General features: G+C 42.4%; 2 protein-coding genes across 5 annotated transcripts in view; one reads left to right on the top strand and one right to left on the bottom strand.

Annotated features, from left to right (window-relative positions):
* The window catches only part of HGD (homogentisate 1,2-dioxygenase), a 31,679-nt gene extending 30,660 nt beyond the window's left edge, over window positions 1–1,019 (top strand). For all 4 annotated transcript variants that reach the window (XM_083355838.1, XM_083355839.1, XM_083355840.1 and 1 more), the window contains one exon: window positions 475–1,019. In XM_083355838.1, the coding sequence (XP_083211964.1) occupies window positions 475–600 (126 nt within the window). In that variant the 3' untranslated portion in view covers window positions 601–1,019. The remainder of the gene's footprint in view (window positions 1–474) is intronic.
* Window positions 1,020–8,992: 7,973 nt separating this feature from the next.
* On the bottom strand, window positions 8,993–11,503 carry NDUFB4 (NADH:ubiquinone oxidoreductase subunit B4). Its single transcript, XM_083355844.1, has 3 exons — window positions 11,257–11,503; window positions 10,531–10,677; window positions 8,993–9,154 (listed from the first exon to the last, which is right to left on the bottom strand). Exons 1-3 carry the CDS (start codon window positions 11,458–11,460, stop codon window positions 9,092–9,094), a joined length of 414 nt encoding a protein of 137 aa, XP_083211970.1. The 5' UTR covers window positions 11,461–11,503; the 3' UTR covers window positions 8,993–9,091.
* Window positions 11,504–15,313: the final 3,810 nt, after the last annotated feature.

The raw sequence follows: 15,313 nt of genomic DNA, 5'->3' as shown, positions 1-15,313 counted from the left end.
CTCTGATTGTATGTAAACCATCAGTTTTTCTGTAAAACACTAAGACACTCTAAGCATCAAATTTATTAAATGAAATATTTCCTGTTACAATTTTAAACTGCTACAAAACTACAAATCTTTGCAATTCTCATATGAATGCTTACTATCATGGAATAACCCATTTCACCGCACAGTATTACTTCCTGCTAAACTTGTTTCAGTCAGGATTTGTTCATAAACTAAATTTTTTACAATCAGCTCAATAATTCCTAGTTTTTCTAGTGTTTTATTTCATATTAGAATTTAAATTCTCTGCAAAATTATGTAAAACAAGCCAAATGATAAAATGAATACCAACATATGATAAAAGCAAAATAGCAATAACATCATTCAAATCAGTTAAAATGGTGTATAGTAATTTTTTTTGTTCACTTCATTCAAACCAAATACTGATTTACTTACTCTTGCAATATGTCTTATTTATTTTCCCAACAGGCCTTCATGTTTGAATCTTCCTTTAGCTTGGCTGTGACCAAGTGGGGGCTGAAAACCAGCTTGGATAAGAATTACTACAAGTGTTGGGAAAAGCTGAAGATCAATTTTAATGACAAATGTAAATGAAGTATCCATATCCAGTTTCTTCATTCCCAAGTAGTTCAAGAAAATCATGGAACAATATCTTAACCATCTTAAATGAGCATATGAAAGAATGTCTAGCAGCTGAAAAAATTAAAATCACTAATGTGAATTGTTCGTGTAAAACTGTCCATTATGAAATTGGGAGTATATATAAGCCCATCATATCATACCCAGTATTAAAAAAGAGCAAAAAAACCCCTCCCAAGCCTAGCACAAAAAAACTTGTTTGATTTTACAGTGTAGACGTATGTTGTTGAAGAACTTCTTTTATGAGGTGATTTGTCAAATGCATATCACTGGGCTCAAGAGTGAGAAATTGCCATTTAGGGAATTTGTCATTTTGATAGGAAGCACTGTTTATCTTCAGTTTAATTTTCTACAAAATACACAAAATATATTTCTCTGCTTATCTCCTTTGCAAAAGAAATCAGGAGAATATCTGTAATTTATGTTCCATGAGTAAAGAATGCCATTAACTCACAAGACTCATTTTCAGGGCTACCAGTTCACTTCATTTGTAGGGGGGAAAAACAGAGGATAGGAAGAAGAATGGAGAAGTAAAAGAGAGAAATGGCATCTTTTTGGTTCTTCGTGGAACACATGTGGTTTGCTAAAACAGTAAATTGAAATTCAGAGAAAAAGGTGCTATGACCCAAAGATGCACGAAAGATGGATTGGAAAGGATCAGGCAAAAAAGGGAGAAAGACAGAATCTGAATGGCAGACAGAAATGCAGTGGGGGGATGGGGAGAGAGGAGAGATATCAGGAACATATGAAAGAGTCCGTATAATCTGGAACTCTATATTAGTTCAAGGTTAGCATATATTCCCTAAATTTCTAAAACGTTTTAGCTGGAATCTTGCTTTTCACAATTGGTGGTACATATCCTCTTGCTAGAAAGATCAAATTAAAATAGGAACTGAATCGTTCTGCTTTATTACCCCAAATTATTTTGTAATTTGTTTACTGGAATACCATTTTTTAATATTATTTTAAATGTATTTTTGTTGTCCCTAGCATCCTTTGTTAATCTAAGTCAGGGGTGTCAAACTCAATTTCATTGAGGGCTGCATCAGCATTGCGGTTGCCCTCAGGGGGCCAGGTGGGCATGGCCTACTGCGTGGGCGTGGCTAGAGTGCGTATGGCCTACTGGGTGGGCATGGCCAGCTCTACATCCTTTGCATCAAGGATGCCTATGGGGGCCTGGGCAGGAGTGGGACAGATCTGAGGGTCTCTGGCAGGAGGAGGGTCTCTGGGCCAGGGCCAAGGCAGTAGGGGCCGTTCCCTCATTGTTTCCAGGATGGCTTCGTGGGCCACATGAAACCACTTCGCGGGCCGGATCTGGCCCCCGGACCTTGTGTTTGACATGTCTGATCTAAATGGTTCTAGCTTTCATGACAGAATCTACAAATCTAGGCATCTGTATGTATTCTTAATTACTTGCTTTTTTATATTTTATACTTATATGTGCCTTTTTAAAAAAATTTCCAGCCTACTAGAATTTGGAGAAAAAATTAGGTAAAAGAGATTTCAATTTTACCTGTCAATAAGATAACTCTAAGACAGAACAGGGTCAAGTGTAGGGTTGGGGATGGTAAAACACAGGTAACAGTTGAATATGGCTAGATCAGTAATGGCGAACCTTTTAGAGACCGAGTGCCCAAACTGCAACCCAAACCTCACTCATTTATCGTCGGGTGCCAGATGGGCGTGGCCCACTGGGTGGGCGTGACCGGCATGGGCATGGCCTACTGGGTGGGCATGGCCAGCTCAATGTCACTCGCATCAGGGGCACTTGTTTGTGCCTGGGCAGGACTGGGGCGGATCTGAGGATCTCTGCGGAGTGTGGGGACCAGGGCGGGCGCTGGGGCATGCTCCACTGGAGGAGCCTCATTGAGTCTCAGGCCATGCAGGGGGCCCCTGTACCATGACACAGACTGCCTGGTGCCCTGGACAGCAGAAGTCAAGCGCACAGCCTGGCCCTTGAGCTCCCACAGCACCAGGACCCCACAGCCCTGTCTACCCTAGCTGCACTTCCCCAAGGGGGTGACTTTACTTCAAGGCTACTGCTTCTGTGTTCGCTCTCCTTGCCAAGGTTGCTCTTGGTGGGTGCAGGAGGGCAAAGTGTGTGGGTCAGAGGGAGGCCCACTCCCTCTCCATGTGAAGGAGGCCTAGCTTTGTAACCATAGCATCCTCAGCAATAGAATGGGAGACCACCAGGGGATGGCGAAAGGGCAACAGGGCTACTGGTGGCCATGTGCTAAGGCAGGACTTCCCTCAGACCTCCCTCCCTCTTATTCCAATCTCCTTCCTTCCTTCCTTCCTTCCTTCCTTCCTTCCTTCCTTCCTTCCTTCCTTCCTTCCTTCCTTCCTTCCTTCCCTGAGTCCCTCCTTTTCATTCCCATCTCCTTCCTTCCCTTTCTTTCTTCGTTTCCCTCCCCTCCTTCTTTCCTTCCTTCCCTTCCTCTCTCTGTGCCGAGGAAGGGACAAGGTGAGGGGGAGAGGTTGGCAGCACCTCTCTCAAAGAGTGTTGGAAGAGACCATTGAGGTCTTTAGTCCAAGTCCCTGCTCAATCAATGGTATAATTCCAGACAATGGAATATCCAGTCTCTACTTAAAAGCCTCCAGTGATGGAGCAAGAGATTTATTTATTTATTTATTTTATTAGATTTGTATACCGCCCTTCTCCCGAAGGACTCAGGGCGGTGAACAGGGCCATAAATACCAAAATACAGAAATTAAAAACAAATTAAACAAATTAAAAGATGATGTTGAAGTGGGTGGGGGAAGAGATATTGGTGGGGAAAGAAATGATGTTAAAGGGGAGTGAAGAGTACATCTTTAAAACTACCTTTTAATTTCAACACATGCCAATCCGGGCGGCAGAAGCGTTTTCCAAGCCTCTGGATTTGCATCCATGGTTGTGGGGTGATTTTGAGGTGTGCCAGCGGCCCGATCTGGGCTCCAGAGGCCTGGAAATGCTTCTGCTGCCTGGATCTAGGGCTGCAGAGCGATTTTGCATCCCCCCATGGCCGATCTGGGTGGCAGAAGCATTTTGCAGGCCTCCAGAGCCCAGATCCGGCTGCTGGGGCTCTGGAGGCTTACCTAGACTTGTGCTGGCAGCTGCCTCCACCATCTAGCCCGGATCTGCCCAGCAGCTATTACAGCTGCTCCCCGACTCTCAGTGCAGAGAAAGAGAGCGCAGGAACACGTGGAGAGGCAGAGGGGAGCAGCCTGGCCACCAACGGGTCTATATCAAGACAGCGACTGCAGAGAAAAACATCCCCCCAAAACTTTCTGCAATGCATTTCAGCACTGGGCAGTTAGCTAGAATTGATGCTGGGAGAAGTGACTTTGAGGCTGGGCAAGAACATTATTTCAGACCTACATGGTTGGATTGGAGATTATGAAAATATGCTCCTGATGGCAGCCAGAGGGCACTGATGAAGACTCCCTTCCCAGAATGTGAGAATGAGGGGAACTCTCTACTTTTGTAAAGGGTTGAGAGGTTGCCTTTCTGACTGCCATTAGGAAAGAGCTGGGTAGGCTAGCATATTTTGCTTAGGGGACACCCGCCTAGCCAGCCAGATCAGCCGAATCAACCCTGGCGATCAGTGGGGTGACAGATGTCGCAGCCAGATCGCCCTCACATCCGTATTTTGTTTAGGGAATAGCAGGGATGAATGTTGATAAGTTTATTCACACACTGCTAAGCCCTCGGAGGTATTCCCACATGATAACTTATCCTGGAGCGTATATGAAATCAGAATACAGGTAGTCCTCGAGTTATGAGTGTAATGGAGCCTGCCCAGCTTCAGTTTTGTTCTCTGTTGCAGAGAACAGAGACCTAAAGTACCATGACATCACGCCCCACTGATCTCGCGTGATCTCACGTTACTTTAGGCCTCCATTCTCTGCAAACGCACCAAAGACCTAGAGCAGCCAAGAAACTGAAGGATCTTGATCTTTTTTAAAATGTTTTATTAATTTTCTAATTTTACATTTAAGTATTTACTGTAAAAAGCAATGTGGCGGCTGGGTTAATCGATAATTCAATAACATACAAGTATCTTTAGTAAAAATAACATTGTTACATGTTAGCTTATACATATACTAGTTACTTTAAACATTCAGTCTTTATAGACAATATCCTGTAATTAAAATTTTTCACAATTTTTATTTTCCCAGCAATATTTAAATTTAACATTTAATATTTATAATTTCCAAGTTTTAGGTAACCAAAGTTTCCTTTGTCACAATTCATCACAAAGTCTAATATTCAAGATATATGTCTTATCTATTTGAGTATATTCTATTTCTCACCATCTTACATCATCTAGTTAATAATACAGTATAACATTCTTATATTCTAATTTCCAAATGCCTTAAATTTAATGACCAAAATTTCCCTTATTTCATCATCAAATACTTCCTTTTTCTGTTAATGTCTACTATCTCATATTTAAGTTGATACAGTTCTTATTATATGAACTAAGTAAAAACATGTTTATTACATTCAAGATTTTTAGCTTATATATATCTTACTTTTACATTCAATCTTTATAGACAATCAATATCCTATTTGTTATTCCCAATTTTTAATTTCCCATCAATATTCAAATTTAACTTTTAATATTTATACTTCCAAGTTTTAAATGACCAGTTTTCTTTATCTCAATTTGTAACAAAATCTAGTATTCAAAGTACACATCTTGTCTGAGTATATTCTATTTTGATTAGTAACATAAAATCCTCACTAATAAATCAAAACCCCAATTTTCTTCAGCCTTATTCAAGTTTTCTTTCTTTGCCAACTCGACTTCCATGTCTGTGCTTTTAAGTCACCAAATAGATCTCCCTCTGTTATTGTATATATTATTTGAGATAAAAGAGACCATCCAATCGCCATTTTTTTGGGAGCGATAGCAAATCATCTATTATTCCATCTCCCCATAGTTGTCCTGAAATGTTTATCTTCCCTTCAGTCTGTTCTTCTTGTTCCTCAAGTTTCTTCTGGTTTACATAGAACGTCTTTTCCATTTCCAGTGTTGTCAGTCCCTTTTCTGGGTTTTCCATTAACTGTATTTGTTGATCAGTTGAATCCTCTAGTATTTGACTGTTTCAAATCCTCATAGTATTTGATTGTTTCAATTCTTCTGTTATGTTCTGTGTAGTTGATTCTTTGGGTTAGTATATCTAGGCTGACATCTTGTTCTTTTCTGTAGCGCCTTATTTCATCAGAAGCTGTAAGATTGGTTTCATGAATTGCTTTCAACATAGAATCTGTTCCTGATCTTCATCCATGTTCTCTTAGTGGTGTGTTACATTGAAAGCTTTACAATCAGAGAATGAAATAATTTTGTCACTGAGTATAGAACACAGCTGAACTTCTCACAGATGATATCTGCCAAGGTTGGAAAAGTCTTATCTGTAGTCTGGGCTTCAAGCCAAGTCTCTTTTAGACAATAACAAGTTGTAATATCAGATTTAACCACAAGATGTCACCAATGCCATTTAAGGATTTTTTTCAATCCAAAATTTTTATAATCCTTTTTCCAATTTTACTTCTTTTTTTGTAAGTAAAAACCCAAATCTTCAGTAAAGATAAGAAATTTTTGGTCCCCAAATTTTAGAAACATAGAAATCCAGTTAAAATAAAGTTATTCTTTCAGTGTTTTAAATGCCCCTGGATAGTCAGTCGCAGCTGTTTTTAGAGGGTGGGATAAAATTTCCCTTCCCTCTCTCCACAGGGGGAAAAAGTTTGGGCAGCTTATACAGGTAGAAAAAATAATTAGGATTGAAGAGAGGTTCAGATCTCACCCAGTCTCATCCGCGCTACTTTAGAAGTGCCTGGTGATAAGTTTCACTTCGGCTGTCTGCAGCCTAGTGACGGGCCATATTTCTATGGCCAGTCTTTTGTCTGCCAGTTTGGAGGGTTGCCCCAGATCGAGCGGAAGGGCTACTGCCCTCCCGTGATCAAGTGGGGGGTCCCCTCCTTGCTTGTTGCCCCTACAGGACAACTTTTGACCCTTTCCAGGATCTCCTAGCGGTGCGAAACCGAACGCAGAAGATGGAGCTCGTCTTCCAGCATCCGCGGCAGCCGCAATGGCAAACCTGAAGTCCCAAAGGATCTTGATCTTTGCAGGGTATTGAAGGCCTGGTGTCTAGGGAGACCCAGCGTGGGAGTGGGGAGGGAGGGAATAACCAGGGTGAATGTTGCAGAGCCACTGCAGTCGCTCATAAAGGCAAACGACTGCCATGGTGCTGCAATATTCGTAACTTTGGGACTTGCTCATAAGCACTGGGGGGTGCTCATCAAGTAACTTTGAACAAGCGTTAAGTGAACGCTCGTAACTCGGGGATTACCTGTACAAGAAAGTGGATGCAAACAAAGGAATAACAATTGTGTCAATTCATGTTTTTAAAGAAGATTTATATACAAACTGTCTTAACTACTACCATGCCCGTCATATGAATTAAAATGGTTCTATTAGGGCTATATATCACTAGACTGAAAGGAAAAACACACATTTATTAAATTTACTTGCTGCCCATCTCGTTTCAAAGTGACTCTGGACGGCTTAAAACATGAAAAGCATTGAAATCACAAAAGAAAAATATTTCTAAGACAAGAAAAATGGAAACTACTATGAAAAGGAGCCTTGGTGGAGCAGTGGGTTAATGCCTCCTTAAGTAACACCAGCTGCCTGCAATTAGTGCAGGTTCGCATCCCACCAGGCTCAAGGTTGACTCAGCCTTCCATCCTTCCGAGGTAGGTAAAATGAGGACCCAGATTGTTGGGGGCAATTAAGCTGACTTTGTAATAATGCCGCTTGGGTGTGTGTGTGAAAGCCCTAATAAGCAGGCATATACATAGAATGAAGGCTACTGCTAAGCTTGTAAGCCGCCCTGAGTCTTCGGAGAAGGGCGGGATATAAATGGGATTAAAATAAATAAATAAATAAATAAAATAAAAATAGAATTATAGTTAAAAATCAGGAGGGAAGGAACAGGATGTGCAGGTGGGAAAGTGGGACTGCCTCTTAATTCATCAATCACCTCCAGTGTGATGCTTCCCTGTTGGGACCTGGGGGAGAGCAAGGTCTTCCAGCCCTTAAAGGTTAGAAGAGAGGGAGCCAATCTCATCTCAAGTGGCACAATGTTCCAAAGGGCAGGAGACACAGCAGATTACTCTTCTCCTGGACCTTGCCAACTGGAATTTCTTGACTGATTGACTGACTGATGGGGTTCATAGCATACCTCCTCTGCCGGTGCGGGTGGGGTGAGCCTGTTCCAATGGTGTTAGACAGTTCATCAAGTAACCTAGACTCATGCCAGGTTAAATCATATACAGGGATTTAAAGAAAATAACCAACACCTTGAATCGCACCTGGAAGCAAACTGGCTGCCAGGCAGTTCATAGTAGTGATGTTACATTAGCCACTATATGGCCCCCAAGAATTGCCTTTGCTGCCACACTCTGTACCAGTTGAAGCTTCTGAATGCTCCTAGCACATGGAAATGAAAACATAGCCCTTGTCAGAATTACTTAAAACAAATACTTGTTTCCTAGGAACTGCACAGCATATATGGAGGGCAGCCAAATCCCAGGAAAAGGCATGACTGCTTTAATGAATTGCAGGTAGATGCCATGCTCCTGGTTCCATGGACTGTGGAACACTTTTATGATTCTAGCTTGTTAAGATTTATGGGTTCCAGTAACTTTGCTGGGGCTGGTCCAGTTCTTTTCTTGCCCTTGGCATTTTGGGCTGCTGGGTTAAGCCAAAAGTGCAACTGGAAGCTTATTTCAGACATGCTAGTTTGTCACCATCTTGGCTCTTCTTCATGGAGCCTTTATGACTCCAAATCTGAAGTACCGTACCATTATATTTTTATTCAAAATACTCAGCACAGTGAAGTGTTTCTATGAACCAGGTTAGAGAAAGTTCAGAACGTATTAAAAAAAGAAATGGATCTATCAGAAAGAAATGCAAAGATGCAACAACAATGGGAAAAAAATGTTTCCCATTGCCACTAATACAATAGGAACTTTTATAAGAAAGGAATTTATCAGATACTTGAAACAAACCCAAAATTATTATGTGAACAGTTCAAGGTGAAAATATTCACATCCTGTTGAAATAAGAAATGAGAGGAACATTATCTTCAGAATGTTTAAATAGTTAAATTATTTTTTAAAAAGTCATAGGAATATGGAAGATCAATCAAATAAGGGCTGGATTTCAAAGACATAATTACTGGCCATTATGGGAACTGGGGAGGGGAAATAGGAATAGTTTGCCTCATTTTTTTTTAAAAAAAACTGTTATTAATTCAACAGGACTCATGATAAAGTAATAGTCTTGACAAGAAATAAACCATAATTTAATTAGTAAGCTTTATTTTGAAAGTAGACTTACAGAGAAATAAATTGTCTTCAGCAAGATTTTCACACATAGTTTCACATATAGACTTAATAGCCAGTACGGAACCCTTCGTCATATCTGCCTTCCAATTTGAGTCTTTCTTTATAAGCCTGCAAACAAACAAAAATTCGAAAGATTAAAGTCATTTCAAAATAGAAACCCTCTTCCAAGCATTGAGCAGAATCACAGAATAATAGAGTTGGAAGGGACCTTGGAGGTCTTCTAATCTAATCCCCCTGCTTGATCAGGAGACCTATAACCATTCTGGACAAATAGTTGTCCAATCTCTTCTTGAAAACCTCTAGTAACGGAGAATCCACAATTTCTGCAGATTGAAACTGCAATCCTTACTTGGGGAAAAAATCCAACTAATTTCTGAGTTAGCTTTTTGTTTTATTAAAATACTTTTATACTAGACTGTTGAATATTGCAAGGCAGTTTTTAAAAAATCCAGTACTAAACATGTGTTGGAATAAACTAAATGTAGACAGTTTAAGTTATAATGTGTTGATACTGTTCTTCATTTTTAATATTTACTTTCACATGGTCCAATTGTCTGCATAATAATAAATAAGGATGTTGACAAATACTTTGAAAAATCTGATATAACTAAATAAAACTAACAATATTACTGATCAAGACTGGGAGTAGTGAATGCTTAATTCTCAGATCTGAATTCAAATCAAATTAAACAGTATTTTAACTTAGAAATTCATTTTATCAGTTTCACTTAAGCAAATTAAAACAGCATATGCTACATTGTACTGGGCTACTTCTATGTTATTTAAGTAGTCTTAATGCTAACAGAAGATAAATGAATAAGAAATCTGGAAAACTTTAAGGACTAAAGAAATAAAAATAGTTGCAATTGTTAAAAAGACATAAAATAGTAATGGTATTTACACTATGTGGGCTTTTTTTGCAGCAGCAGCAATAACTAAAGACCATTGTTTGGTTGCCTACAACTAAACTTCCAGACCTCTGAGTTTCAAAACATATGCCTAATGACTTTTTCATTTAAATTTTCTAAGATTTAAATTTAATAAATTTAATAATATTTCCAAGCAAACAGAAAAAGAATGTCCTTTGTGTAGTTCACTATATACGATAGGTAAACTATGATTTTATGAATCAGAGGATGCATGCCGCAAGGATTTTTTTCAAAGTGGTTTCTAATGTCAATGAAGTCTCTTTAATTCTAAATTCAGAAATGAACTGTACCAATTGTCAGAGGGACCTGGATTTCAAAAGCACAATAAGCACCTTCCATACAGATATTTCCAAGTGCAGAATTTCTTAGAAAAGTCGCTATTTGTTTGTTTCTTGGAAGAAAGGTAATTCACAAAAGTAAAAGAGGATATGCTGCATTATATTTCACATCGTTCCCTAGGCACTCAAAGCATTTACAGGCAGAAATTCACTTCTATCAAAAAACCGAACTATTGATATACTCATGCAAAGTAATGATGTAAACTTTTACACTTACCCTACTGGTCTTCAAGGCATACCACAAGAAAACAAAGGGCCCTGCTCCCCAAAGAAGACTCATTAGGGAGCTTTTAGGAGTAAAACGGTAACTAGGATACACATTATGCCTTCTGGCATAATCCCAACGAATTACAGCAGGATCTTCCTAAATCAAAGAGAATGAAAAATTGCCCAGTTACACAACGAAAGGAATCCATTATGGAAGCAAGCACATCTGCTCACCTCAATGCTATCACTTCGTGGCTTTTTCTGCACTACGTACTATATCGGAGGTCTCCAAACTTGTCAACTTTAAAGACTTGTGAACTTCAACTCCCAGAATCTCCCAGCTAGCTTGGCTGCCTGAGGAATTCTGGGAGTTGAAGTCTACAGTCTTAAAGTTGCCAAGTTTGGAGGTCCCTGTGTAACTATACGAAAGATGTGCGAAAGGGGGGAGTGGGGCTCCCCACGGACTCCGGAAGCAGTTGGTTGCAAGATTTAGTTTGCGCAGCGGGGTAACAGCACTGAACCTTGCAAGCAACTGCATCCTGAGGTCGAGGGGAAGAAGAAACGAGCTCTCTCAGCTTTCAAAGCGGCCTCTATACGCTGCTTCTTCTTCTGGCGAGAGGGGGGCCGAAGACCGGGAAGTCTCGGCCCGACCTGATTGACAGCCCTGAAAGGAGAATGAACGACCCCACGGCACGTCACAACGCCTCCCTTGCCCGCCCGCTCAGCCCTGGCTCACGATGAGCTCCGTCCGTCGAGGGTCATTAAGCTGCAGGAAATAATCGCGCTTGATGCGGGAGCGGAGGGCGACCCGCTCGGCTTCCGCGCGGAGTTTCTCGGGGCTCCATTGGTATTCGTTGGGGTCCAGCTGAGGCGGCAACCTCGCTAGAGGCGCCGGGCGGTACTTGGACGCAAAGCGGGAGACAGAGGACACGACCACCATGGTCGAGAGGGCAAAACGCAGGCTTAGCTTGCTCTTCCACGCATGCGCACGCACGGCGCCTTGCGTTCATCTGCGCCGCAGAGTTAAGAAAGCGTAGAACTTTAGGCACTTTACACAAAAACGAAAGTTGAATCCCGTTATAGCTGCAGTAATAAACGGGAGACGACTGTTTTTCAACTTCGGCAATTTTAAGATGTGTGCACGTCAACTCCCAGTACGGTGTATTGCAGGGGTCTTCAAACTTGGCCCTTTTATGACTTGTGGACTTCAACTCCCAGAATTCCTCAGCCAGCTTTGCTGGCTGAGGAATTCTGGGAGTTGAAGTCCACAAGTCATAAAAGGGCCAAGTTTGAAGACCCCTGGTGTATTGGCTGGAGAATTCGGAAGTTAGGTCCATATATTTTTTAAACTACCAAGATTAGACATCTGAGAACCTTATTTCAGATTTATAACCTTTTATTATATATTTAAAAAACCAAGCAAGAACAAGGCACACTGTCAAGAGTGCTGTCTACCTGGCCGGTTGCAGGAAACTCTTCATATAGAACTAGAAGGGTTTCAATTCCAGTTCAGATTACAATAATCCTATCCACTGTTATTTATTTTGTTATGTGCTCCTGGCTACGTTCCTTTGTGACAGAGGCAAGCTCGCCTGACCAATAACCAGCCAAGACACAGTGAAGGCCTTTTGTTATAAGCGGGGAGAGAAGCTATTGTGTAGTGGGTTTTTTGGAGGCATTAAGCAGACCAGGTTAATACAACACGATTTATTGCAGAATAAACAGAACTGAGAGTAACCAACAGAATGGCAGCTATTTATGCTTGCCGCCTCTAGGCAGCGACCAATCAAATCAAAACCTGTTTTCCTGCTCAAATCCAAACTTCAGCTTCCCTCCAAAACAGTTGGAGACACATTTAAATCAAACACATTAACCTTAATAACAATACATAACAGAAGCTATCAAAGCTTGGTTCGCTCCAAAGTTTCAACCCAAAATATTCCCTTCTTTATACAACCCTGTCTCGGCCGCCACATCCCTCCTCTTTCCCCACTGGCTGAGGTACTATGAGGCTACACTCTTTCCGACCACCTCTTAGCTAGTTCCTGCTACATACTAAATCATGTATCACATGTAAATTAAAATTAAATAATTTATGCAAGGTGTGTCAGTTAATATTAATCAACTAATTGCACATGCTCAGTTGTCTGAGTTCTGGCCTTTTTTATGACTTCTTAGAAAAATAGCTTCTTTCCTGTTTTGCTAGTTCGGGTCTGGATGGGGAGGAACAGACTTCAACTCAACCCCGACAAGACCGAGTGGCTTTGCATACCTTCATCCCGGGTCTATTCGGATATTCCATCTCTTTCTATGGGGGGTGAATTATTACCCCCCGTAGATAGGGCTCGCAACTTGGGAGTCCTCCTAGATTCACGGCTCACCTTGGAAGATCACATGGTGGCTGTGACTAGGGGGGCTTTCGCCCAGGTTCGCCTGGTGCGCCAGTTGCGGCCCTATCTAAGCTGGGATGATTTATGCACAGTCACTCACGCGCTCGTGACCTCTCGTCTAGACTACTGCAACGCTCTCTACATGGGGCTTCCCTTGAGGACCACCCGGAGGCTCCAACTGGTACAGAATGCAGCCGCGAGAGTTGTGTTGGGAGTCTCCCGATACTCCCATGTCACACCTCTGCTCCGTGAGCTGCATTGGTTACCAGTTGTCTTCCGGGTGAGATTCAAGGTGCTAGTAATGGTGTTTAAAGCCCTACATGGCAGGGGTCCGGAGTACCTTAGGGAACACCTGCTGCCGGCGTCTACTTCCCTCCGCCCTGTGTGTTCCCACAGAGAGGGACTCCTCAGGGTGCCACCGGTCAGAGAATGTCGACTGGTGGCCCCCAGGGGGAGATCCTTCTCTGTGGGCGCCCCGGAGCTATGGAACCAGTTACCGGTTGAGCTCCGGACGGCGCCCGATCTTCGCTCCTTTCACCGTGATTTGAAAACATACTTGTTCGAGCAAGCCGGCCTGGCCTGAGGGGGGATTGGTGGGGTTTTTTACTATTTTTATTGGTTTTTTTTTTTACTATGTATGTTGTGTCTGTATATAGTTGCAAACAAGGAGAATAGTAGATTGCAAATAAGCAGGGTTTAGAGCGGGAGATTCCGGTGCAATCATTGGTCACAATAAGCAAGAAGCGGGAAAAGAGACTCTGATGATTGGTTACAGTTCAAACAGTTCCACTATAAAAGCTTGCAACATTTGACAGTTGACAGTTTGACTTATGTGTATTCAGTAAACTCGTTCATTGTAAAACCACTCTGAGTCCTCGTCTATCAGAACCAAACAATTGGCGACGAGGATGGGATAGACAGAAGACCAGAGAATCGGCGAATTGTTGCGCAAAGGCGGCAATTTCGAAAGCGTGTCACAGTCAACCGAGCGGCCGCGGCAGAATTAAGAAAAATTCTCCGAATGGCGCAAATAGGTTCATTAAAAGAATTCGACCCAAACTTTCCAGAAGATTGGGAAGAATACATCGGTCAAGTCGAAGGGTTCCTGCTAGTGAACGGAATCACTGACGACCGGAAAAAGGCGGCAGCGTTATTGACAATCTGCGGCACACCGGTTTATCGAATCGCTGTCGGACTGTGTCAACCACAGCCGGTCTCGAGCGTGCCTTATGCCGATCTCCTAGCCAAATTAAAGGTTCACTTCACACCTAGAAGATCTGAACTCTTCTGGCGGCGCATCTTTGAGAAAAGGAACCAGAGACCGGGCAAATCCATACAAAAGTTCGTCGCTGCCGTCAGGGAAGCCGCAGTACGATGTAAATACGACAATTTAGAAATAAGAATTCGGGACCGAGTAGTACTGGGCTTGTGAGACGAGCAGCTGCAAAACAGAATAATCGCCAAACCCACCGGCGATCTTCAGGAAGTGCTGGATGAACTTTTAACGTACGAATCCACCGGGTATCGCGACCCCCCCCGCAGTAGCATGGCAATGTCGGCCGAGATCAACCAAGAAGGCTATGTGGACTGCGGGGAGGTGGACCAGCAGTGGGAAGAAGACATCGCTGAAGTTTCCAGACGATTCGGAAAATTGGCGCCAAAAACATCCCGAAGTGAGGGGCCTGAACCTAACCGCCGTCACCAATCCGCAACACCGCAAAGACAAGCAACAGGTGCCCAACGACCATGGCGGGACATCACAACCAGACCGCGCGACAACGATAACCAAAACCGGTGTGGCAGCTGCGGAGGCAACCATCCCCGCGCCTCTTGCCGATTCCGTACCGCAAAGTGTAGAGCATGCGGGAAGACCGGCCACATCCAGGCCATCTGTAGGAGCCGTGCTCGCGACAACCGCCTTCACGAAGTCGATGTGTGGCCCGAAGGTAAGGTAACCCCTTACTTTAGTGGCAAAGAGACCCCTAGACCCAAGGTTAAAATTCCAACCCTAGGGGAGGTGGCGCGGGTCAATCGCAGTAGAAAGGGAAAAATTAGCAATTTTCCAGAAGGAAAATTAAAAATCATAGTCCATCTGCAAGGGGTCCCTTGCAGAATGGAAATAGACTCAGGGGCTTCAGTGTCAATAATATCTAGTGAAACCCTTGGGAGAATTGAACAAATAAGTGGAAGGAAAATTCCACTTAGTTCAACAAAAATTCAATTAACTGATTTTCAAAAAACCCCAATAAAAATAAAAGGGAAGATTAGCCTCAGTGTTAAATTTAAGGGATTTAAAGGGGTTTTAGATTTAATAGTCACTGAGGGACAAAGAACCAGCTTAATTGGCCTTAACTGGTTTCCAGCCCTGGGCATTTGGATAGGGGGAATAAACTCAGTAATTAA

Source organism: Vipera ursinii (assembly GCF_947247035.1).
Source record: "Vipera ursinii genome assembly, chromosome: 2".
Taxonomy (NCBI): domain Eukaryota; kingdom Metazoa; phylum Chordata; class Lepidosauria; order Squamata; family Viperidae; genus Vipera; species Vipera ursinii.
Note: the sequence above shows the minus strand (reverse complement) of the source record. Positions and strands in the feature narration are given on the sequence as shown.

What these genes read in the sequence shown, in the direction of transcription:
- NDUFB4 (XM_083355844.1), bottom strand. Translation starts at nt 11,460, where the DNA reads ATGGTGGTCGTGTCCTCTGTCTCCCGCTTTGCGTCCAAGTACCGCCCG. An exon ending in CTCGACGGACGGAGCTCATC is followed by an intron (nt 10,678 to 11,256) that starts GTGAGCCAGGGC and finishes TCTTTGATTTAG; the next exon opens with GAAGATCCTGCTGTAATTCG. An exon ending in ATGCCTTGAAGACCAGTAGG is followed by an intron (nt 9,155 to 10,530) that starts GTAAGTGTAAAA and finishes GTTTGTTTGCAG; the next exon opens with GCTTATAAAGAAAGACTCAA.